This window comes from Falco punctatus (genome assembly GCF_963210335.1).
Source record: "Falco punctatus genome assembly, chromosome: 6".
Taxonomy (NCBI): domain Eukaryota; kingdom Metazoa; phylum Chordata; class Aves; order Falconiformes; family Falconidae; genus Falco; species Falco punctatus.
Genome location: NC_137585.1, coordinates 16,434,626 through 16,458,029, shown reverse-complemented (window position 1 = coordinate 16,458,029; position 23,404 = coordinate 16,434,626). Strand labels below are relative to the sequence as shown.

General features: G+C 41.2%; 1 protein-coding gene across 1 annotated transcript in view; it reads right to left on the bottom strand.

Annotated features, from left to right (window-relative positions):
• The window catches only part of ARFGAP3 (ARF GTPase activating protein 3), a 36,037-nt gene extending 19,093 nt beyond the window's left edge, over nucleotides 1-16,944 (bottom strand). The window contains exons 1-7 of the mRNA XM_080392829.1: nucleotides 16,681-16,944; nucleotides 10,651-10,769; nucleotides 9,389-9,461; nucleotides 5,678-5,809; nucleotides 3,577-3,660; nucleotides 1,278-1,365; nucleotides 845-901 (exon numbers count right to left, since the gene is read on the bottom strand). Coding sequence (XP_080248955.1) covers nucleotides 845-901; nucleotides 1,278-1,365; nucleotides 3,577-3,660; nucleotides 5,678-5,809; nucleotides 9,389-9,461; nucleotides 10,651-10,769; nucleotides 16,681-16,749 — 622 coding nt within the window. The 5' untranslated portion in view covers nucleotides 16,750-16,944. The remainder of the gene's footprint in view (nucleotides 1-844; nucleotides 902-1,277; nucleotides 1,366-3,576; nucleotides 3,661-5,677; nucleotides 5,810-9,388; nucleotides 9,462-10,650; nucleotides 10,770-16,680) is intronic.
• Between the last annotated feature and the right edge of the window lie 6,460 nt (nucleotides 16,945-23,404).

Genomic DNA, 23,404 nt, shown 5'->3' with positions numbered 1-23,404 from the left:
CCAAAACAAACAAGAAAAGCATTTGTTTTATGAGAACATGTGTTAAAGATACAAATGAGAAAACCAGGAAGTGTATGTGGTTCGCTATTTTTCCTAGTCTCCAGCTCTCAAAAAAAACCCCAAACCAAGTGACTATAGAAACAGTGATAAAAAACATACCTTCCTTAAGTACTGAGTGAGTACAGTCACCACTTCTTTACTAACACTGTGCTACTGAGAATCAATACTCTTTATTCTCAGAAACCTGTTCCTGCAGGATGATCCTCAAAACCATAGATCTCTGATGTATTTTATTCTATTCTATTTTCTTCAAGGTTTTTTTACTTACTTATAATACGATACACTCTTCAGTGTTAAGCAAATTAAGATTCTGGACATTGAAGATAACTGGATTACAACTACAAGGAATAAAAACTATGTCTAGATAGAAAGACTGACCTTTTAGTACAAGATGTGTTTTCTTAACATAAATAACAGGCCATCAATCACAGCACAAGGCTCTATTCCACCTGTGCGCTTTAAATGCAGAACCTAAAGCAGTCTTACAGGAGATGTAAAACATAGTCACCTTTATTAGGTGTGATACCTGTAGCATTTAAATTCATCAGGTTGGCTAAGATAAAATAGATAAAACCAGAACAACACTGACTAAAATTAATTTCTTAGGAGGAATACACTGTTTAATAGGAGGAGTTGTAATACAAATTCAGATGTTCCAACTAATTCGTGTATGCTGATACTGAAGTAAGAATTCCACACCTCTTTCCAGTCATACATTCTTCACACAAATGAATATTTAAGTACACTATACTGGCCGCTATCATCTTCTGCTTATAGTCATTACCTAATGCAGCTTTTGGTGATGTACTAAGGCAATCAACACTTGGTCCATGTTCTGGTCCTAAAACATAATGAGTAACAAGGGTAAGAATATCGGAAGGCTCTTTAGAACGCTTAAAACAACAAAACACAACTCGCTGTACTCTGGGTACTACCTGATACACATAGCATTAACAGAAAAGCAGCAGGCACCTAAAGATTAATCTGAAATCTTTTGAATCAAATCTTACTTTTGATTTCTATTAAAGGAACATGCAGTCCCACACATTCAAACATAACCCTTCTAAAAGGTTCCTCTCTAAAAAACAGTCTCTCTCCAAAATTCTTGTATTATTAGCATGGTTTGTTTATTTAACTATTAAAGTAGGGTAAAAAGAGCCTAAACAAAGAGACGATTAAAAAAGCACAGCTTATTGTTAACAAAGAATCACTCATACCTTCATAGCATTCTGGAATGTTTTCTGAAGTTTTCTGCTGTAGAGAAACTGGCTCTGGCTCTGACAACACCCACTCTGTATTCTTTGCCTTGAATAAAATTACAAAATCAAATGCACACACAAAACAGAATACAGCAAATAAATATGAGCACTAAGCTCAAAAACTGCCAAAGCATCACTGATTAGTAATATTGGATTCTTAAGATTACAGCTTCTAGGTTTAAAACCTGTTCTCAGAAGGGCAGTTATTAAACTTAGAAGAAATGCCTGCCTTTAGTAAAAGTGAGCTGATTTCCAACCACTCCTGAGCGCTCCTATTTCCCTCTCAGAAATTTCAGTATGTTTACCATCCAAAAACATAATATGCATTTTAATTGTGCTTTAGATTTTTTGTATGCTGGCTATTAATTGTCTTCACTCATAACACTAAGACAGTAGAGGAAATCGGGATCATTTATTTACATATAATCACCAAGCCTTCTCCCCAGGCTAAGCTCTTGCACTTCCAATTTTTGACTGTGAGTGGTTCTCCCAAGGCTTACTGATGAGTCCTTTCACCTCCCTCAGACACACCCTCCTCAACACACCAGTTTGTGACCTTGTCACAACAATATCAACTTAGTATTATCTCTTCCACCAGTGCTGTGCCACTGCCGTAAATTCACACTTATTCTTCCCTAAAATCTCAATCTCAAAACCTCCTGACATCTCTCTCAAAACATCCATACCCAAATAATCTGCCCTGAGATACACAGACTGCTTGTCTCTAACCTCCTTGCCTTTGCAGCTACGCAAAATATCTGTTGTGAAAATTAACTTTATCCTACCCATACAGTCTCTTAAGAGGGTTTGTATCAAGTTCCTACTTCTTGTCCTCAGCCACAAAAATATTTACACTTTTCTGCTTAAACTTCTCATTAGCTTGCCTCAGTTTATGCTTTTCCCACTCAACAGCAAGCATTCTTCCAAGCTGCCTTTTGCAAAAAGAAATTCTGCATTTATTTTTCTGTTCTCGGGACAGGTATCTTCTGATGAAGACACTAGACTAGAATTCACAATAACTGGTTTTTTTGGTCTTTGCAATGAGCATTTCTGAGTAACACAGTGATCTTCCCAGTCTGTAAAATGTAAACACTCTTTCACTGTTTCAAAGACACTGAAACATATTTTTATAAGACATTCAAATATTGGCTGCAGTAGAAGTTCCTAAAATAAAACAAATAAATAGTAAAAAGGCTGAATTTCCCTTTAAAATGCACCATTTTAGAAACCTCACAAATAGAACAAAAAATTACATTTTGAAATGTCACAAAAGAAAAAAATAATTTTAAATTTAAATAACAGCTTTTCTCATCCTTAAGCATCCCATATACACTAGACATTCACTAAAAAGTCACATCAATTTTACTGTTTTCTTTACCCAGGAACAAATATGAGCAACTTGCATAGGTTTTTATTGTGCGTGCTAATGCACACGTTCAACCACGACATCATGACAGGGGCATTAACATATGAACTGGTGAAGAGTTTTCACAACAATTGCTAATCTCATATACCAAAGCTCTTTGAATTCTTGGTCCTAAAATATGCCTCATGAACATACTTTTGTTTTAGGTGTTCACAGACTGCAACTGTACTAGAAAGCAATTATATCAGAACACTTAATACTGTTGCAATATTTAAGAATTCTAGGCGTAGTAATAACTTAATTGTTCTAAGCTAAAGATCCGAATTGCTGAAGTTGTTTTCATTGGTGTTTTTCAAACACCAGACTCAAGAGAGTCTCTGAAACAATTTGTGAAATAAACACAGCACCTATCACCTTAAGGAGGTATGATCAAATAAATAAAAAACAACAGCAGCAATGCCCTTCAGAAAGTTACTTTAACATTTTCAAAGAGAATGTAAGAATTTTGGAGGAAGAAAAAAAGCTTCTGCTTAGCAAATGTTTTAAGAACTGTTAAACTTTCCTGGTTAAAAACCAAAGTATATTTAAATCAGAACACTCACAAGCAAGGAATCAGAAGTCTAAGTGGAATTGAATGCCTACAAAAAATACAGTTTCATGCCACATTTAGCTACTATTTGGGTCGTTCTAAATTACCACCTTAGAAAGTGGTTCACATCCAGGAAGAATTTTGAGATTCACAGAAGGAAAAGCAGAAGCAGATCAATGTTAACTCACTGAGCTATACTTTCTCTGTAAGGTTTTCTTTCAGGGTCTAACCTTCATCACAGAGCATACACTTAACCTAAGTATTTAGAAAGCTAACGAGAATTAAATATGGGTTATCTATACCTTAGGAGAAACATGGGATGCAAAAAAGTCTTCATCTTTGTTTTGAGGTGACACAGGTGGCATTCCACATCCATCTGTCCACAGCTAGAATTAAAAGAGAGAGAGAGAATTTTACAGGACAATTGCATGAATATACTTTCCTCAATTGCATTAATCTTAAAACTACCTTTTTTCCCCCCCAGGTTAAAAATATATTGGATTTTTTTTTCCCGGTACATAATTTTTCCTTACAAATTTATTTGACCTTCAATATATGACATTCCTTTTTTTTATTTCATACATCTTTGATGTGTTTCTTCACATTACCCATTTCCTCCCTAACACAATTCTCAGTATAAGCTCTGCTGAAGTAGCTTGCTCAACATTTAGTATCACTAGAGCTTTATAATAAGTAAGTTTATTCATGTTCTCATATAAGGTATTTTCCCTCTTAATATTTTTACTTTGCCCAAAGCAAAACAAATCTGAAAACATAACTCTAGTAGTCACTGGTAACAGTTTTCAGACTTGCATCAGCGTGGTCTGGTACTGTGGCGAATCTTCCCACCTAATTTCAGAGATCCAAAATCTCTGCTACAGTTAAAGCAACATTTTGCAAGATGCTAACAGCTTTGCACAATGCTTGATCTCAGGGTGGGCTGGAAGACTCACAGGGCAACACATCATTCTTAGCATTGCGCAGGACGGGACTGTAACTTGTGATCTTCACTTCAAGATTACGCACAAGCAAATAATTTCTCACTGTTCTTTCAACTATGTGCAAAAGAGAGATGACCAAAAATAAAGACCTCCATCAAGAAGGTTTCTGAATGTTTGATGAGCTTACCTCATCATTCAACAACTGACTATCAGTAGTTAGAGAATTCTTTTCAAATGTGACAGGGGAGGGGGTGGTTGGTAATAACTCTAATTATCTGAATAACTTACTTCAGCAATTTAGATACCACATAATCACCTAAGCTTGCAGTACATCATTTACTAAATTTTTAAAATAAGAAATACATAATCAAACAATTGGATAGCATCTGTAATTGAAGCAAGAAAATCACAGTTCTTCAAACTGTTATTTGGGGAACTTGCTGTCAACTTAAATGCACATGGTATATTTACTTCAACATGTTTTACATTTAAAGTAACTCAAAAGAAATACTCCCTGAAGGTAGTGATGTGAATTATATTGTTGGTATCATTTATAATATAGATTTTTTAATAATCTATTAAATTTTGTGCTATTTGATGCATAGATTAGGAAAAAAAACAAGTTTTCTTGCTTTTGTTTTAATTCCCACTCATCCGATCTACCTCAAATGAATCTGTCACGGACTTACACAAGCTGAATTAAATAATCAAAACATGCTTTCTGTGTACACAGAACAGAACTGTTGTCAAACCTATTTAACACTTCAGCAAACAAATTCTGCATACTTTGCTAATAACTTCTTCCTGTCAGCAACCTAACAATGTTCTGACAGCATGAGTGAACTGTTTCAGCATTTTTAATGGAGAACAGTGAGTTCAGGACACATATAACTTGCTAATTTGTCAAATATTATTTTTGAAGGGAAAACAAGCAAAACCACACACTTACCTGTTTGAATTGAATCCTACTTAAATGATAAATATTTTTTAGTTAATTCTATTAGCACTTCTACATGTTGTATTTCTCAATAACAGTTCAGTTCCAGATATGTACAATGTAGTTCAGGGACAAGTGCTGACATTTTTGTTCTGAAATACAACTAATATAATTTTGGAGCAGACCTGCAAACAAAGAAGTCTCTATTTTGAAGAATACCTAAAGTTTCTGCCTAGACTCCTAGAAGTTACTGCAGATGTTAAAATTAGTGTTTTGAGGAACCCAGAAATGATCCAGAAATAAGAGCAGAAAAAGAGCAGTTGAGCTCTACCTCAATATTCATTTTCCAAACAAAAAGGGTAAGCTATAGTTTACTCCCAGCTCGCCTATTCATTGCAATGTGTACTAGCACCTCCAAAAACAGACCATCATTTGCACTACCAATTAGAAACTTAAAAGGATGCTAGGGGTAAAGACAATACAGTTTTTCAGGAATCTTAATGACACAGGACACAGACTACTCACATCAGTACCATGCTTTCTTGTTGCCTGTGTTGCAAGGGATTTAATCTTCTCCTTGTAAAGCTGAGCACCACGACTGTTATACTTTGCATTGGTATCATTTGTTGTGCATCCATGTTGATGGAAAAAAGCAGACTATGAAGCAGAACACGGAAAATACTATGAGAAAGAATTTTAAAACTAATGCCATTTACCATAAAAATGCATCACAATGCAGCAAAATACCCCTCTACCTACACCTCATCTTCTGTATTATAAAGTCGACATAGATCTCCAAAATACAATGAAAACTCCATTCTGGCAACTTCTTGAGGTATAAATAGAACAACAGAAAAAACAAATACCTTAGTGGGATGTTTTAAAAGCATATACAAATGCAAGCTTGCCATCAAATATTAAGAATCCTCGTTCGAAATTAAGTGTAGAAAGGAAGAGGTAAAACTGATTGCCAGTACCTGTGCTTCAAAGCATGTTTCTGATGTTCTAAAAGCCACTGCTTGGCTTCATCTCTAGCATGCTATGCTATGCTCAATAGCATCAGAACAACTGTATAAAAATGGTCTTCCTTCAAAAGAAAAGTGTGCATACGCACACACACATATATGTACCCATATATATTTATATGCTTGCACATTTACATAAAAATAGGAACATATAACTGAAAAAAATTAATTTAGATTTAGGATCTTAAAAGTCAATCAATACATTTTTATCAGAATTCCACAAGTTTGAAAGATCAAAACCAATCATTTTCTCAGTACCTAGAATTGACTAGCACAGTACCTAGAACTGACTAGCAAATCATATCATACATTCTTGCACAGAACATGTCAAACTATTGCAGTAAAACATAATAAACAAGCTTCTGATAGGATCAGCAAGTCTAGACAACCTAAAGTTATGACCTCCTATGCTGCAATTGCAAAGCATAAATCTAGTAGACAAGTACCAGACTTCATATGAAAATTAAGCAATAACCATGCAGAAGACAGGTATTGCCAGTCAACTTCTGTGATTCCAACAGAAACAGCCATAAACATCACAGATGCCAAATTTACACTGAAATACATACACCTATGAACTTCATATTTTCAAAGCTTTATTTTGTAAACCCTAATTCCAGTCTTCATAGATTTATTCAGAAAACAAAAGGAACTAAGAACACTTAGCAATCTGATACATATCTACAAAGCTCAGGACTGCTGTTATCCAAGATTCAGCATCATCAACAAATTACAGAATATAAATTATTAATGTTAATCTGATAGTGCTTCTAAACAGTAGTTAGTAAGAACAGAATTTGGCATTTAATTATAACAGAAAGAGAATGTTTTTTTAATTCAATTAGAAGAAAAATGTTAGTTTCACTTTTTAAAATATCCAGGCAGTTTATAAACTGGTCTTTAAAGTTTCAGGTATTAAACCCCCCAAGAAATCCAAAACAGGCCATTGTGAAATGGACGTATTTGAGGGGTGGCTGTGAGTGTATTATATCTCTTGGTAAAATGTATGATAGGAATCAGTGACATCCAAGCATAAAGACAAGAATTCATAAAATTAAATAATAAAGGTTTACTGTTATTCTTCTGGTAGTATGTTTTCTCAGGTTAACTGAACTACTTTTCAAACTTTGCCATTTCTTCTTTCCAACCGCCTTAAATCCTTTGTATAGTAAAGTTTATATAGTTTAACAAAAGCTTTTAAGCCTTTGGCTAAAAAAACTCCACCCAATAATATATATTTTTCGTGCAATCTTCCTCTTCTGATTAGTGAAAACTATGATTTTTATGTACTAAGTGGTGTAACAGAAAGTGGATGAGTAAATTCATATAACATCTGTATTAATACAGAAAGATGTAACTTAGAAAGGACAGGCAGAACAAAAAGAGGGACAAGACACCTTGCAACTGCTCAGATCTGTAAGCCTGAGACAGTGACCTGCTGAATGCCTAATTCAAAGAAAAAAGTTTGATTGGAAAACACAAAAGTGGAAGATAAATAATAATGATCCAAATTAGTTATTTTTTGTATGGCAATAGGAAAAAATAGAAAAAAAGCACAAAATATTAAAGTGTTAGACTTAAAGAAAGCAGACTTAAGAAAATTGTTAAGAAAAAGCCAATGGAAAGCAAGTCTGGGTGAATTTTCTTAAAGGAAAAACATTAAGGACAAAGCACAAGTGAAGAAAGATAAGGGGCAAGCACTCCCCCCACCCTGCCGGCCACTGTTTCTAATACAACCCAGGACACTGTTGGCTGCCTTGACCCCCTGGGCACACAGCTGGCTCACATTCAGCTGGCTGTCAACCAGCACCCCCAGGTCCTTTTCCACCAGGCAGCTTCCCAGCCACTCTTCCCCAAGCCTGTAGTGTGACATGGCATAGTTGTGACCCAAGTGCAAGACCCAGCACTGAGCCTTGTTGAACCTCATAGAACTGATCTCTGCTCATCGATCCAGCCTGTCCAGATCCCTCTGTAGAGCCTTCCTACACTCAAGCAGATCAACACTCTCACCTGTCCTGGATTTGACAGGAATAGAGTTAATTTTCTTCCTAGTACCTGGTACAGTGCTGTATTTTCAATTTAGTAAGAGCATAATGTTGATAACACACTGATGTTTAAGTAGTTGCTAAGTAGTGCTTTACTCTTAAGTCAAGGACTTTTCAGTTTCCCATGCTCTGCCAAGGAGGCAGTGCAAAAAAAGCTGGGAGGAAGCACAGCCAGGACAGCTGACCCAAACAAGCCAAAGGGACATTCCAGATCATATTATGTTATGCTCAGTATATAAACTGGGGGCAGTTGGCCAGGAGGAGCCAATCGCTGCTCAGGGTCTGGCTGGGCATCAGTCAGCAGGTGGTAATTGTATCGTGCATCATTTGTCTTTCTTGGGGTTTCTTTCTTTCTTTTTTGTCTCCCGTTTCATTACAATTATTATTATTAATTACTTTATTTCAGTTTGTAAATGTTCTTATCTCAGTCCATAGGGTTTACCTTTTTCTGATTCTTCTATCACACCAGGACAGGGGGAGTGGGCAGGGGTAGTGAGTGAGCAGCTGCATGGTACTTAGTTGCTGGCCAAGGTTAAAGCACAATGCCACCCAACTTGGTGTCAACAGCAAACTTACTGAGGGTGCACTCCATCCCCTCATCCAGATCATTGATAAAAATATTAAACAGAACTGGCCCCAGTGCCGGGCCCTGGGGAACACCACTTGTGACCAGGATTCAATCCCATTCACCATAACGCTTTGGGCTCAGCCGTCCAGCCAGATTTTTTACCCCAAGAAAAGCATGCCCATCCAAGCCATGAGCAACCGGTTTCTCCTGGAGAATGCTGTGGGAAAAGGTGTCAAAGGCTTTTCTAAAGTCTAGGCAGACATCATCCACAGCCTTTCTCTCATCCACTAAGCGGGTCTGCTTGGCATAGAAGGAGATCAGGTCAGTCAAGCAGGACCTGCCTTTCATAAACCGACGCTGGCTGGGCCTGATCACTTGATTGTCCTGTACATGCCATGCGATGGCACTCAAGATGATCTGCTCCATTAAAGAAAAAAAAAAACAAAAAAACCCCAACAACACACACCAAAACCCACACAGAGAGAGAGAGAAATGGACTGGAAAAATAAGAATATCCCCAAGATGTGAGCCAAGGAAAGACAAAGCTTCCAAGCCTAGCAAGTTTGAATGTGCAAAGTAAATACTCAGAAGTACATACAGCATTTGCATTTCCTCCAACTTGCATGCATCTCAGCTGAAACCAAGACCAATTGGAATCCAGTTCTGTAGATCTAAAAAGAAGGGAACATTTTTAATGTTATCAACAAAGCCATTTAAAAATCTCTTTACCCCCTTTTTTTTTTCAGTGTTTCTCTCCCCCTTTGTTTTTGTAAAGTGAAAAATATGCTTCTATAGAAAAAAAAATAAATCTGCAATAATACACAATGCGCAAAACAAATTAATAAAGCCATGTAGAACTGCCACAGTATTTCAAACTGTAAAAGCTTGAAAAAAACCCCACACCTTCTGGCTGACAGCTTTTCCCTTTTAGAAAGCACTAAATAAGGTACATTTCCAGGGATCATGTCTGAACTCTGTCAACAGCAGATGACAATCACATGTAAAGGACAGTGACAATTTGAATGTGATATCACAGCAACAATTTGGGGCTTGGTGAGCAGGAGGAGAATTAATAACATGATCATTAGGAATGGATTCTTGAGAGGCCTCTTGTAATGCTCTTGTATACAGCAAAAAGGCAACAGAGGAAGAATTTTAGTTGACAGGAGCTACTTTTATCAGCAATCCATTCTTGGATGCATTGCTCTCACTCACTTCAAGCAGAACTTTGCATTTCAAGTATGTAATTATTTATTAGGGCAAAAAGGCCCACAGATCATCAGTTAGGCTATTCACCTGAAATGTGACAAGCTCAGGGTGCGGATTTACTGCACCAACTGACTGACTGAGCTAAACAGCTGCCAGAAAGGGTAGCCCTTGACTACCCCAGTACTAGCACTCAGGGGACACCATAATGAGCTACTTGGGGAAGCAAAGTTGGCAAAACGCTACTTTGTGCTCTGAACCGGCTTGCTGGGGGTCAGATTATCTTTATGATCAATACACTGTAACACTGCTGAAGATAATAAACTAGTATTTGCCTCAGTCTTGTTTTGAAGGAATGATAAAACACTTCAACATGCTTACTCTGTTCTGCATCTTCATCATCTTCAGTCTAGAAGCAGACCTGTGAACAAATGCGCACTACTAACACAAAAAGCATGGTACAAATTCTGCTGAACCCTGTCTATTTACCTAATTCTCCTGCAGCTATCAGATACATCAAAGCCAACACTAATATTAAATGGGTCTGAATCACTAGTTGAGACAAGAATGGGTTTTCCACTCTAAGCAGTTATCTGAACAAACAAAAAAATTAAAAGATGCAATTTTTACTACAAAAATATACCAACTACTTACCGAATGAAACTCAAATGAACACCAAGTGATCGATGGGTCCCTGAACAATCAATACAGAGAAAAACTCCATATGTTATGCTTGCCCAGCTAGGGTTCTTTGCTCCACAGTCAAAACATACCTTAAAGAAAACAAAGATCAATAACAGGATTTGAGCATAGCCATGTCTTATAGTTGTATTATAGGTCATGTTAATACCCTTACAGTGATCAAACTTAATTTTCATGAAGAGGAGTTATGCAATCTGCCCACACTTGTGTGTCTTTGCCCTAACTAGACAGGACTACATGCCTTCCCAGTTCCTGACTATAACCAGTGTACACACGGACCACAGGTTGAGAAACTGGGTCAAAGAACCCACATCAGTCGAGTTCAAACACACACATAACACAGCACCTTCAGCACTTCTGAAATACAAAAGTGTTTAAGAAATATTTTCCCAGGGGCAGGCTCTCTTCATGACATACCACTGAGTCTACTCTGTCCTCAGAACGTACATGCAACTGCAGTTATCAGCAGTACTGATGACATCATTATCTACTTTCCTATATAGAATCCTTGACCCTTACAGCAAGCCACTGAAATCCAACTGTGTGAAGAAAGCATCCACTCTGTGCACCGCCTAGCCGAGCACCCTCTGCCAGACATTGCTATTTGTATGACGTATCACACATGTATTGCTGTATCAACCTTCTGCCTGTCCGTAACAAACTGATTAAAAAGCAAACATGTCTACAATTACTGCACAGACAAACCCATTAATTTCTTATCCTCTGTCACTCCTAACATTCAGCTGAAATAACAAGAGTGTGTGTGTGTGCATCTCATACATTTTGCAGTTCTGCAGACCGCAGCCTTCAAGGCCTGTTTCAGCTATTCTGAATTTTGTGCTTCTTTGGCCAAGGAAGGCAAGAACAAAGGATTTCTCTGATATGAATCAATTTTCAAACACAAGGAAGAACACAAATCTAAACAGCTATTCCAAGTTAATGCCATGCGCACACATCTATTCCTGCATGAAAGCACTTGATTATCTGATCAATGCTTTTTCAGTGGTATTTATAAAGGCTGCAAAGATGTACTTCTACAGTAAAAACATCCATCTATAGGTACAGTCAATGGCATTTACTAAGAAATAACTCCACGGAGAGACAAGCTTTTACACACAAATCAACGGAGTGCCAACCTGCAACTTTATCCTTTAACATCCTCCTATAAATCTAATGCATCCTCAGAGAGCAAGGGAAGTTCTAGCTATACAGAGAAATACATTTTTTTTTAAAAGTTTATTCCAAGTCAGGTAGGAACATAAAGAACACTCTACATGCAGGCCACCTCCTTGTCAGGCTGGAAAAAAAAAAAAAGAAGTCTCCTTGCTAGAAACTCCATTCATACACTAAATTAGAGATACTTTTCTCTGTACATACCCAGTCAAACAAGCCCTCAGTTTGCACTGAAGTCAGCTCACCTGTCACCCAAATTATTTCAAGTAACTCCCAGGAGCAATTTGAGGCTAAACTCCTCATTTAAGTGTGGGTCTGTTTAGCTTGTACAGTCCAAATTTATCAGGCACAAGCAAAGTTCACCAGCATATCCAGCATCAGCTCTTCCCACATATGAACATTTTAAGCCTGAGCTTCAATAAGGCTAATGACCAGTAACACAAACAGAAAGCATGGAGGTCACAATTTCTGCATGTGCAAGTCCCCTCTTTCTCTCACATCAGAGACTTAACATTTATTAATGTTGAGTCATGTATGTATCCCGCTATTGTATGTGGAAATGGGGTCATTCGCTGACATACAGTGGAAAGAAGAAACAAGATAAAAGCTACACAGAATGAGTGACAAAAAGAGGGGTTAGAGGGAGTCCCTGAAACAAGCACAGGTTGAAGAATGATATACAGGCAATTAGGGAAGAAGAATGAGTAACACTTGATGTATACCATGTTCTACGAAAACACAGCCTAGTAGTCAAAACTCATTCTCTTTTGCCCAATTCTCTCCATTCCTTGAGGCAGTTCCTTAAAAAAACATCATGAGCCTCATCTTCCTTTTAAACTGGCTATTTTCAGGCTTTTTCTTACAAAACTAAAAGGATGATGGGGACAACAAAATAGGAGAAGATTCTGCTTGAATCCAAAGCTAACAGAACAGCCCTGATCTTGTTACTAATACAGGAGAGCAAAGCAGACTTACAGTACAAAGCCTTGTAGAAAATTCCCTGGAGTACAAATGTCAAACAAAAACACTGAGCATCAGTAGGTGGTAAAAAAAAAAAAAAAACGCAAAAAACCCAACAAAAACCCCATGCTTAGAAAAGTTCAGTTATAAACATCCCTAAAGATTCTCTTCCTCTCTCCAGTACAATTAGAAGCACTTCTTAATTTCAACATCTTCAAAGTCAATTGCACCACTTTGGAAGCTAGCTGCCACAAAGCAGTCACTCATGCAGGATTCTCAGCTGTTTACCAGACACCTATGAAAATTACTCATTTGCTTTAAACTGTAGCTTTTAGGATTGTGATGCAATTAGGAACATATAATTTTCTTGTGAAAGTAATGTAGGAACTTCCACTTCTGTCATGTTATGCAACAGAAATAGAAGCATGTTTCATTAACATCTAGACTAATTTTCCTTAGTTTTCCTCAATTTTTAAAGCGCTTTTCACCACAGAAATTTTAAGAAGAATTGGGGGGAAAAAAATTAAAACCAATTTCTGAGCCACCCTATGAAATTGTTTCCATTTTAAAAAACAGATACATTTTATTTTCTATGTTGATTTAGTTACAAATAAAACATCAAAATAATTATACAAAAATAAATTTGAAGGATACGCTTGAATAATGTATTCCTTTTAAAATACACTTGCATTCCTTTTTATTTTGTGTTAAATCATTTCAGGACAGCATCGACTTGGTAACAGTCACTTTGAAAAAAACCCACCAATACAGCAAAAGCCCTAATCATGATGTTTGTACCAGAGCAAACACAAAGATGGATATAATCCATAGCAAGCTGTCATTAAATCATACAACATTCACCTTGCGCAAGATGTTAATAAATAAATATATTATATTGTTATTGGATATGGAAATGTAATAATACATAGCCTATAGAAATGTTCGTTTTGGCACTTCAGAAGAGGTGAGCCGGTTCAGCCAGCTCGCTTATTCCTGAGGTCATAGTTAGACACTTTCAACCTCCCATGTAGCGGGGCTAATGCCACAGAGTTGCTCCCCATCTCCTTGTGCCTGCCTTTCCTTGCACACAAGACTACCATACAGCTGCCTGAACACTAAACCAGCTAAAACTCAGGAGGCAGTTTCACACTTGGTTGAAGGTGATCTAAATCCACGCAGCTACTCTCTTAGTTACCAGCCACCGTAACCAGATACACTTTCCTTCTCTTGCATCAGCAATAATAATCACACTTGTTGATCCTACAGGAAACAAGCACTGCACTGCTTTGACCCAGAGCAAAGGTAGGTCCAACTCACATCACAGCCACGTGACCAGTAATGCCAGATAGGGATAGAAATGTCTGTCACAAGAAGACAGGACTGTACATTTTAGAAGTGTCGTGGTCTTAAAATGACTTAAGTGAGACAAAAAATACTAAACTATATATCCTGGAGTAAAAAAAAAAACCCACACTAACACACACACAAACTGCACCCATAATACACCGAAATAACAAAACTGAACTGGTAAACCCCCGCTACAACGTGCATTCTTAGTTTTCAGCCAGTTCAGATCCTTACTCTGGGTGTCCAAGCAGAAACATGAATACATGAATATATTTCTTTACGTGAATAGTAAAGAAAAGCAAGAATCAGAGAGAATGAAAAACTAACAGTTTCAGAGGAATAGATCTATGCCAGATTAAAAGAGACTATATAGCACAGCCTCAGTGTGCAATTCTTCAAAACAGGTGAGCCTTACAAACACTCAAGTTAACAATACCAGGTAGCTCAAGGACTATGAACATTTTTATATGTACAAAATACAGCCTATTTAATAACTGTAACATGTTTGTTAGGTGTCATCAGGCAGTTCTGTATTATGTCATACCCAAAGACACCAAGATCTCAAAAAAAGCTATTTCTCGTGATATACAAAGCACACTAAGATCAAATTAGAGAAGTCCATTTCAAGACAACTGTTCAAACACTAGTTTTAAACACACTATAATCCAAAAGTTAAACTGCACATTTATTTCAATGAGAATTATTTTCTTAAGCCTATGTGCACTAAGAACTGCAGACCACCTAGAACAATGTAAATGTACATGCCTGATTACAGTAGGCAGCCCGTAAGCCCAGATGCTGCACAGAAGAGATAGCAGTTCTTCCCAAACTATATACATAAACACCACAGTTAAAGCATATTACTAAGCTTTTAATACAGGACCTTTTTAACATTTGCACTTTCTCGTGTCTGTCATTCCCAGAAAAGCCCTACAAATAAAAGGGACAGACTGCATAAGAACACAACAGAAAAAAAACCCAAGATGTAATCAAACATGAGAGGATAAACTGATGGCAGCAACTTTTACTCAAGACGACTAGTTGGATACATGGGCATGGGAGAGTTGTGAGATCTAAGCTGTTGATGTTTCCGACTCTCTTTCCACTCTATCTTCACGGGTCAACAAGACTGGGGCTTCACTGCAGTGTTAATGAGTTCTCTGTGCCTGAGCTACCTCTTTCAAACCGACCTAATGTAAATGGCAGCACACACTGTGCTAGTACTGCTTTGTCAACACCGGCACTAAAGTTCTATGATACGCCTGAACAACCACTGGTACCACAGCCACAAGTTCAGTACAGGGGAACCGTCTGAGGCACTCCATCCTCAGGCCTTTCACCCTCATGAGGTATGGGCAGTACTTTCCGATTCTCTTGTGATCCCAATACAGAAAAAGCATCACAGCAGCGATCCAGCACTACACAATTTCTCAAGACACTGTGCCAGTGAATTTCAGAAGCTTGTAAAAGACCTTCTCTCTTTACTCTCCCTGTTGGGATGAGGATCCTTCCTTCAACTTTTTACTCCACTGCAAAGTTTTAGCAATACTTGTGCTAGAAACTAGTTGGTGAGTGTTCATCTTTGAGCTCTGCTTTCTCAGAAGCTGGACACATGTCCATTGCCCACACAGTCTTAATGATTTGTGTTCAAAGTGTGGAAGTCAGTTTTGCATCAAAGACAGATCTCCGGATCCATATTCCCAGAAAACAAAACCGAAGTGTTTCTTCATAACACTAACCCAGAATTTCCTAGTGTATTTTTCAGGTATGTTCACAGTGTAATCATAAAGCCGACACAACGGAGCAGAGGGCACTAAAAAGCAGCACGGGAGCAGGTCGCTGCTGAAGGCAGCTCTGCCACCCATGGCTCCTGCCATGTCCCCTTGCTGCACCCTCCCCAGGTGGCAGCCAAGCCACCGCACACCTTCGCACCTGACCGATACTGAACAACCAACAGGGCTTTACAAGACCGAAATATTAAAGTTGGCACCGGACAAGCCAAACGCGGTAAGAACGCCAAACTTTGATCGTCACAGAAGCGGCCGTGCCACAACAGGCTGTGCTGCTTCGATTAACAAAACAAATAAGAAAAACCCAAACAAAACAACAAGAAGAGAAAAGAAAAACGCATTCAACGCTCTACGCTGGCGCTGTGTAGAAACTTGCTTTTTATTTTCGGCTGAGCCGCCCCCCTCCCGGCAGCCCTCAGGCACCCGGCCCGGGCGGAGCGGCGCCCCCAGCGCAGGGCCGTGCCGCGGGGCCGGCCGGGCCGAGGGCAGGCAGCGCTGCCCCGCCGCCGGGCAGGAGGCTCCCCCGCCGCCAGGCCGCCCGCCCGGGACCCGCCCGGCCTTTCCCTCCGCTCGCAGGGCCCCCCCGGCAGCGGGCAGCCGGACCGGGGGCTCGGCGGGGCGGGCCGCGGGCACTCCTCCCCCACACACACCGGTAGTGCGACGTGTCACAGCGGCGGAGCGCTGCCTCCCGGCCCCGGCCCCGCACCCTTACCTTGTTCGTGGGGACGGAGCGGAGCCGCTTGAAGATGGCGGCGATGTCCTGCTTGCTGGGCTCGCACATGGCGCCGGCAGGTAGGGGCGAGGCGGGAGGGCCGCGGAGGAGAGCAGCAGCCGCCGCCGCCCGCTCGCGCCGCCGGGACGCCCCACGCCGCCGCGGGACGCTCCGCCCCCCCCGGGAGGCGGCCACGCAGCGCGCGCTCCCTCAGCCCGGCGGGGCGCGGCCTGCGGCCGCCGGCGTGGCGCGAGGGGGCGACGCTCCCCCGCCCGCCGCCTCCCGGTTGCCCTGGAGACGAGCGGGGCCGCTGCGTCAGCGCCTGCCGGCGGGGCGGGCGCACGGCCGTGGGTGCCCTGCCGTGAGGGGGCCGGGGCGCGGCGGGGGAGGCCGCGCCGCGCCACGCGGGCCTCGCTGCATCGAGGCCCCAGGCGGCAGCGGGGAGCGGCGCGCCCGGCGGGAAGACCCGCGGGCACCTGCGCCGTCGGCGGGGTGTGAGGCGGCCCGGCCGCGTTCCCCTGAGGAGAGGTGAGGGAGCGGGTGCCGTGCCAGGGCCAGACCTGCTTCTGCTCTCGGGCTCAACAAGTGGGTCCCAAGCGCTCTAAAAATTACAGTTCAAACCACCGTTCCCTCTCTGCTCTACCAGTAAAGCCCACAGCCAGGGACAAATGAGGCACTGCCAAACCAGCAGAACAAAAAGCCTACGGGTTTTAAGTGCTTTCAAAAGCAGCGTCTTCAGATCATAAATCTGAAATCATAAAGCCTCTCAGAACAGGAAACAGAATAACAGAAATACGGTCAGGAACTGTTAACATACAGTGTCCCTGCTTCAAAACCCTTGAGTGCCTGAACCACACCGCACTGAATGGGGTTGCACACAGGACCGTCTGTCACAGCTGTCTCCCTCACGCTCCACTTCGCAGGATTGGCCACAAAGCTCAGCGAAGGCAGAGATGAACCTGTTTACTAATGGACCCTTTTACTGGAACATTGGCCGGGCTGCTGCAGAGGTCCTGCAGGAGCAATTCTGGGTCCTTCATGGCCAGCACTGAACTAAAGGTACAAAGTCTTTACAGGCAACCCTTGCAAAACAGCACAAAGATTACTTGGTGGCTCTACAGAACGCAGCTTGGCAGTGGTAAGATGATCCGCAACAGCATCTTCAGAGCTTGGCATCTTAGCACTCTTCTTTATCAGAGACCATCAAGGCTCACAAGGCTGTATCCCCTTCTCCCTTACTCTTCTGTCATAGGTAAGACTGTGTAGTTATCCATATATAGAAAAAAAAGTTTAGACAAAATTTCTATAATTTTCTTTCAGAAAAGGCTAAGTTGGAAGGGACCTCTGGAGGTTGTCAGCTCTAGCCATCTATCAAAAACAGGGCCACAGATTATCTACCCATCTAAATAGTCAAAAGCTTTGCATGGAATTCTAGCTTCAGCCCCTCAGCCTCAAACCCAGGGGTCCTCAAACTACGGCCTGCAGGCTGGATACAGCCCCCCAGGGTCCTCAATCTGCCCCCCCAGTATTTACAGACCCCCCCCGCCGGGGGTTGGGGGGGGAAACCAAGCAGCCGCAGATGACTGCCTGCCACTTCATCCGTGCGCTGGCCCCCTGGTTAAAAAGTTTGAGGACACCTGCTCAAACCTGTATCACCTTCAGCGCCTTAAGTACAAGAGGTTTGCCATCTGCCACAGAAGCTAACAGCCTAGTTCTTACCGGTCGGTGGGGAAGTTGCTCAGGGTGATGAGACCATCATTACTGCCTTGGCTCTGGCCACACTGCGTGAAGCAGTCACACACCCAGCACAGCTGAGCACTGGTTCAGGGATTTCTACTGGAGCATACGCTGTGTGCTGTCCTCACACCCGGACCTCAGCGCTGTGACTCAGAGGCATGCCCTGAACCTGGATCACCTTGCTGATCACCAGGAGTTAGTCACTGGTGAAGCAGCTGAATGCATGAACATGTTACTCTTCTTTTTGGAGTGCGGGTATTTGCTGATAGCAGGCCAGCAACCTCTTTACTCCAGATTAGCTTTGTTCAGGTTGGCATTAGGACAGGTAGGGGGTCTGATCAAAGTGTAGCATAGCCATCCAAGAAATCCATCTGTCTGCATATAACCAAGATGGGGACGAGACTTAAAACATCAGAGCCTGTAGAAGCATAAATTGTTGCCTATTCCATAGCAACAAATACAATCACCTCCCTCCACAATCATTTGGGATCAATAACACCTATTAAGAGACCTCCCTTTACAAGTGAAGTTTACATTTCAGGAAGACGTTGCCTGTGTAGTCATAGGTGCTCCCTACTGCACACTCCCCTCCAGACATACTTGCCAAATCCTGTATGACTGCACGAGGATTGCCATACCAGCCTAGAGCTGCTGGCCTCACAAAGAGAAAAAGTTGCCAAATTTCCACAAAGGAAAAAGAGTTCATTATATTGGTTTTTTAAGTACTATTAAAAAAAATGCAGGAGAGGTACAGCCTTGCCAGTTAATTGGAACAACTAGCATCAGAAAAACAAGGTCATCCTGAAGATTGATCTGTCTGGCATGATCCTTGAAAAGGACTTATCATCCCATACTTTGCCCAGTGGCACTGCTGCCTCCCCAGGCAATGGCACACAAAGACAGCTAGCTCTTGCCACTGCAGCAACCCGAGACCCCCAAAGTGCGTCTTTGGGAAGCACCAGGCAAGTAACACCATCAGAGGAGTGATTCTTCTGTCTTCTGCTGGCCTGTTTCAGGAAGTCGTACCTCTCTGCCCCTGAGCTGGGATGTCAAAAATCTGCTAGCTGTTCAGAGCCACCTTGTGCACATAGCTCACAAGTCCCCCCCCAGGAAGTAAGAAGCATGTCAGCCCCAGTGTTCAGAAATACACTGCACTGTCTCACACAGTGCCTCTATCCTAAGGCCATTCTTTGCAGTTCACCTACCTGGATGCGCGTGCTAGACGGATCTCTGTTGCAGACTGCAAGCTCAGCAGACTGCTAGGAGATGAGTTCTAGACAAGATGGAAGAAAAGCATTTAGCAATGCTTATGAACCTAATGGAGGTAAGCAGGTTCTGGAGGCAATCTTAGAGCAGGCACTAGGTTGTAGGAGAAAGGTAATGCAGCAAATGGAGGTAACCAGAAGGAAGGGATGAGCTGGCCTATATCCACTGAGGAGAAGGCAGTGCTCATGATTCACCAGCTGCTCTGCACATTGAGTAAATATAAAAAACAAAACAAAGAACTTACCTTCAAGGGTGCCTGTAAGACTGGGCACTGGAGCATAGTCTGCTTTGGTGAACAGCTGTTACATGCAATGTAGGCCATTACTCAGACCCAGCAGTAGACCAGCACTGTGAGTAAGACTGACTCCCCTAGTCTGACATTGTTTATGTCCTCAATCCTCAGCAGATTTTCATCTTGACCAAAAACTGTCCAAGGAGTTTCTTCCCTGGTCCCATTATCCACAGCACATTGTGTTGTCATTTTGTTTGTCCATAAGAAAGAACACAGATTTGTTCAAGAAATTTTAGAAATAGCCTCCATATCCTATACTCCCTCTAATGGTTGACTTTGCCCAGCCCCACAGGAGACACAAACTAGAGTCTAAATAACAGAAACCATCAGAATAAGCCCTGAAAGGTTATAAATGATTCCAGGGAATAGAGGTGGGCCTCTTGTTCTTCAGCAAGTTTGTGATTTGAGTGGATTGCAGAAAGAGGGAAGGCACAGAGAGAGAACAGAAGCAGTGGTGGGAAAGTGGACCCCAATGGCTGCTTTGCCAATTATGCCACAGTGTAAGAATATCGTATCTTGCTAATGGTTTCCAAGAATGTCCAATTTGTATTCCCAGCGCACACCGAACCTTTTAAAAACTGCTTCCATGCTAGCTGGTATGACAAACATATACATGGAGGAAGAATGCTGTATGTGTACGTTCAGGAACAAATGCCTGGCAAGTACAGCATTCCCTGGAAAGGCTGTGTGTGTTATAAGCCCTCTAATCAGGTGCAAATGCAGCCAGCATGCTAGAATATGGCATTGGGCATTGCTGTCTTGCAAATCAAAAACCAAGGGCTCTTATTCTCTAACCACCCAGAAGACTGTTACAATTTGACACAAAGAAAAGATTTCATGATGAGGAGAATCATACACTGGAGCAGTTTGCTTGCAGCAACTATGGAAACTGTCCTTGGAGGTTTTCAGGACACAAACAGACAAAGCCCTCAGCGACCTGTTCTTAGTTGAACGGTGACCCCACTTGGAGCAGGAGATTGGACTGGAGACATTTTGAGACCCCTCCTCCCTGAATGATTCTGTGCTAATGCCCCCTCCCTCTGCACAGCCAGGTTAGGCCTGAAATACATGGGCTCTCCCTGTAATATTTTGTTGACACCCAATTTTTGGGTGCCAGAACTACTCTGTACGCTTATGTGGCACAAGCAAAATAACCTTTTCCAGTGCTTTCTCCTACTCTCACCTATCCAACTGCCACAACAGAAGTCTCAGGCTTCTGGATCTTGCAGGATAGTTCCAACAGGATGTAAAAATACAAAGAAGGATAACCATTCAGGATGATCCCTGGAGAACTGTCTGTTCTCTAAGTCTTTTTTGGCTGATTTGATAACCAGAAATAGGCACTTACACCTGCATGGAGTTGTGTGTAATTAGAGGTTCAGTGGCCATCTACTGTCTCACAGCTCCAAAATATTTGCTCCCATTTCCAACCTTCAAAGCTTATTAATTCTGTCAAATTCTATTAGTGCTGTTCTCCAGTTATTATCAAGCCCCTGTTGTTTGCTTTCTCCTCACACTGCTGCTGAGAAAAGATGAAATACACATATATAGTCCTAGGTCATGCTAGATAGATCTTTGTTTACCCCCCCCCCCCCCGCCCCAAGTGCCCCAAAGGTTCCATTAGAGCCAGAGGATAAGTGGGAATCGTGCTTGATGCCCTTCAGAAAATTTGGACACACTGAGCAAGATTTGTCATTGCTCACAGCTATACCGTGCATAAGGAAAAACTATTGCCTCGTACAGTTGTAGCTCAAGAAGTTTCAGGCCAGCTTCCCTCTGCAAATGATATCCTCCAAGACATAACATAGTCCCAGACATGTATCATTCCAGTAATAATCCATAAAGAAAATCTATTCTCTAGAACAGTCAGATCAAGCATCCAGACGCCTACTCCCACCATATGGAAATGAAGTTTAAGAACTATGTTAAAAACCAGTTGAAACCAGTCCAACACATCAGTAATACATTTCTGTTTAGTACAAATGCATTGTTTGTACTGATAACATCAAGAAGCATAACCGCTTCAAACAGGTGAGGTTTCTTGGAGCTTTCCACTCTCGAAAGCGTCTACATCTCAACACTGCCTGGTACAAAGCTAAAGTTACTATACTGGAATTTGCAGACAGCCCCTCTGCACACTAAATAGTTGTGTTTAGGTAAGCCATTTGTATTACCAATGCAAGGAACTTGCAAAGCTACAGCTAGAAGTAGCATCCCATTGCAAAACCCACCTACATTTGTGAGATGATAGCATTTCATCTATGCCAGGGCTATCAAATCTCAGTGTTTTCTGCATACGGATTCTAGAAATAACTATCATTGTAGTACTTCACAATTGATACGGTTGTTTACCTCACAGGGTTAGAGGTTTCATGGGTCACACAGGTGATCTAGCTGAGGTTAACAGGTGACTTGGATTTTCAAAAATTCTTGCTAATGTCCCTCATAAAAGTTGAAGTAAACTGTCACAAAATAAAGGAAATTATCATTTAACACATCAGTTACTGACTACAGTAATAAGAAGTGGGAGGTTACCAGTGTGTGTCCCAGAGGGATTCATGCTTGGACTTACAGATTTGAATATTTATCTACAAAAAGGGTAAGTAGAAAGGTGGCAGTATGATAATTACTTACGATCACAGAAGTGGAAAACAGCTGCAAAAGCATATTGTACAGTACTGACTGACCAGATGAAACAAGAGAATTTCAAAGTCAAATGCTGAATAAAAATACAGTCTGAACCTCTCTAATGGGGTCAGAACTAGCCACTACCAAGAAAGAACATTACTGGTTCTCTTTCTGGAACTGATCATAAGTTCTCTTTCCTAAACTCTTTCATTTAGATCTGTATGAAAAGTAGTGCGATGTTCAGTTATTGCCAAAACAGTGAACTGAATTTTCAAAATGAGGAAAAAAGAATTAATTTTTTCTTAATTTCATATGACCAAAGACACAGACTGCTGAAAGCCAGAAATAATACAGCTGCAGTATCACTGTGTGTCATCCTGTTCCTACACTCTTCCCAAGGCACCCACACTACACCCTGCTGGCACAGACCTCACCTGACTGACCATAGTCATTCTTAGAGGTTACACCTTCTGAAATGTGGACAGGTGTGCAGTAGAACTTTCAGATGTAGGTACTCTCCCCTGAATGGAAGGTTCGAGAAGCACCTGAAGTATTTGTGAAATTTTGTGCTAAAGGATTAATACACTATCACACAGAAATCTGAATTTCTAACAGGAGAAAGCAAGTAAAGCAGGCTGATATACATACTGAGCATTAGCAGGTAAACTGCTAGGTATCAAACACATTGAAGTTATTATCTACTGTGGTAGTGGCAATTACCACACAACCCTTCTCAGGTTCTGAAATTGCTGGTTTAGTTCAAACAAAATAAGGAAGTAAAAGAATTCTAGTAAAACTGGG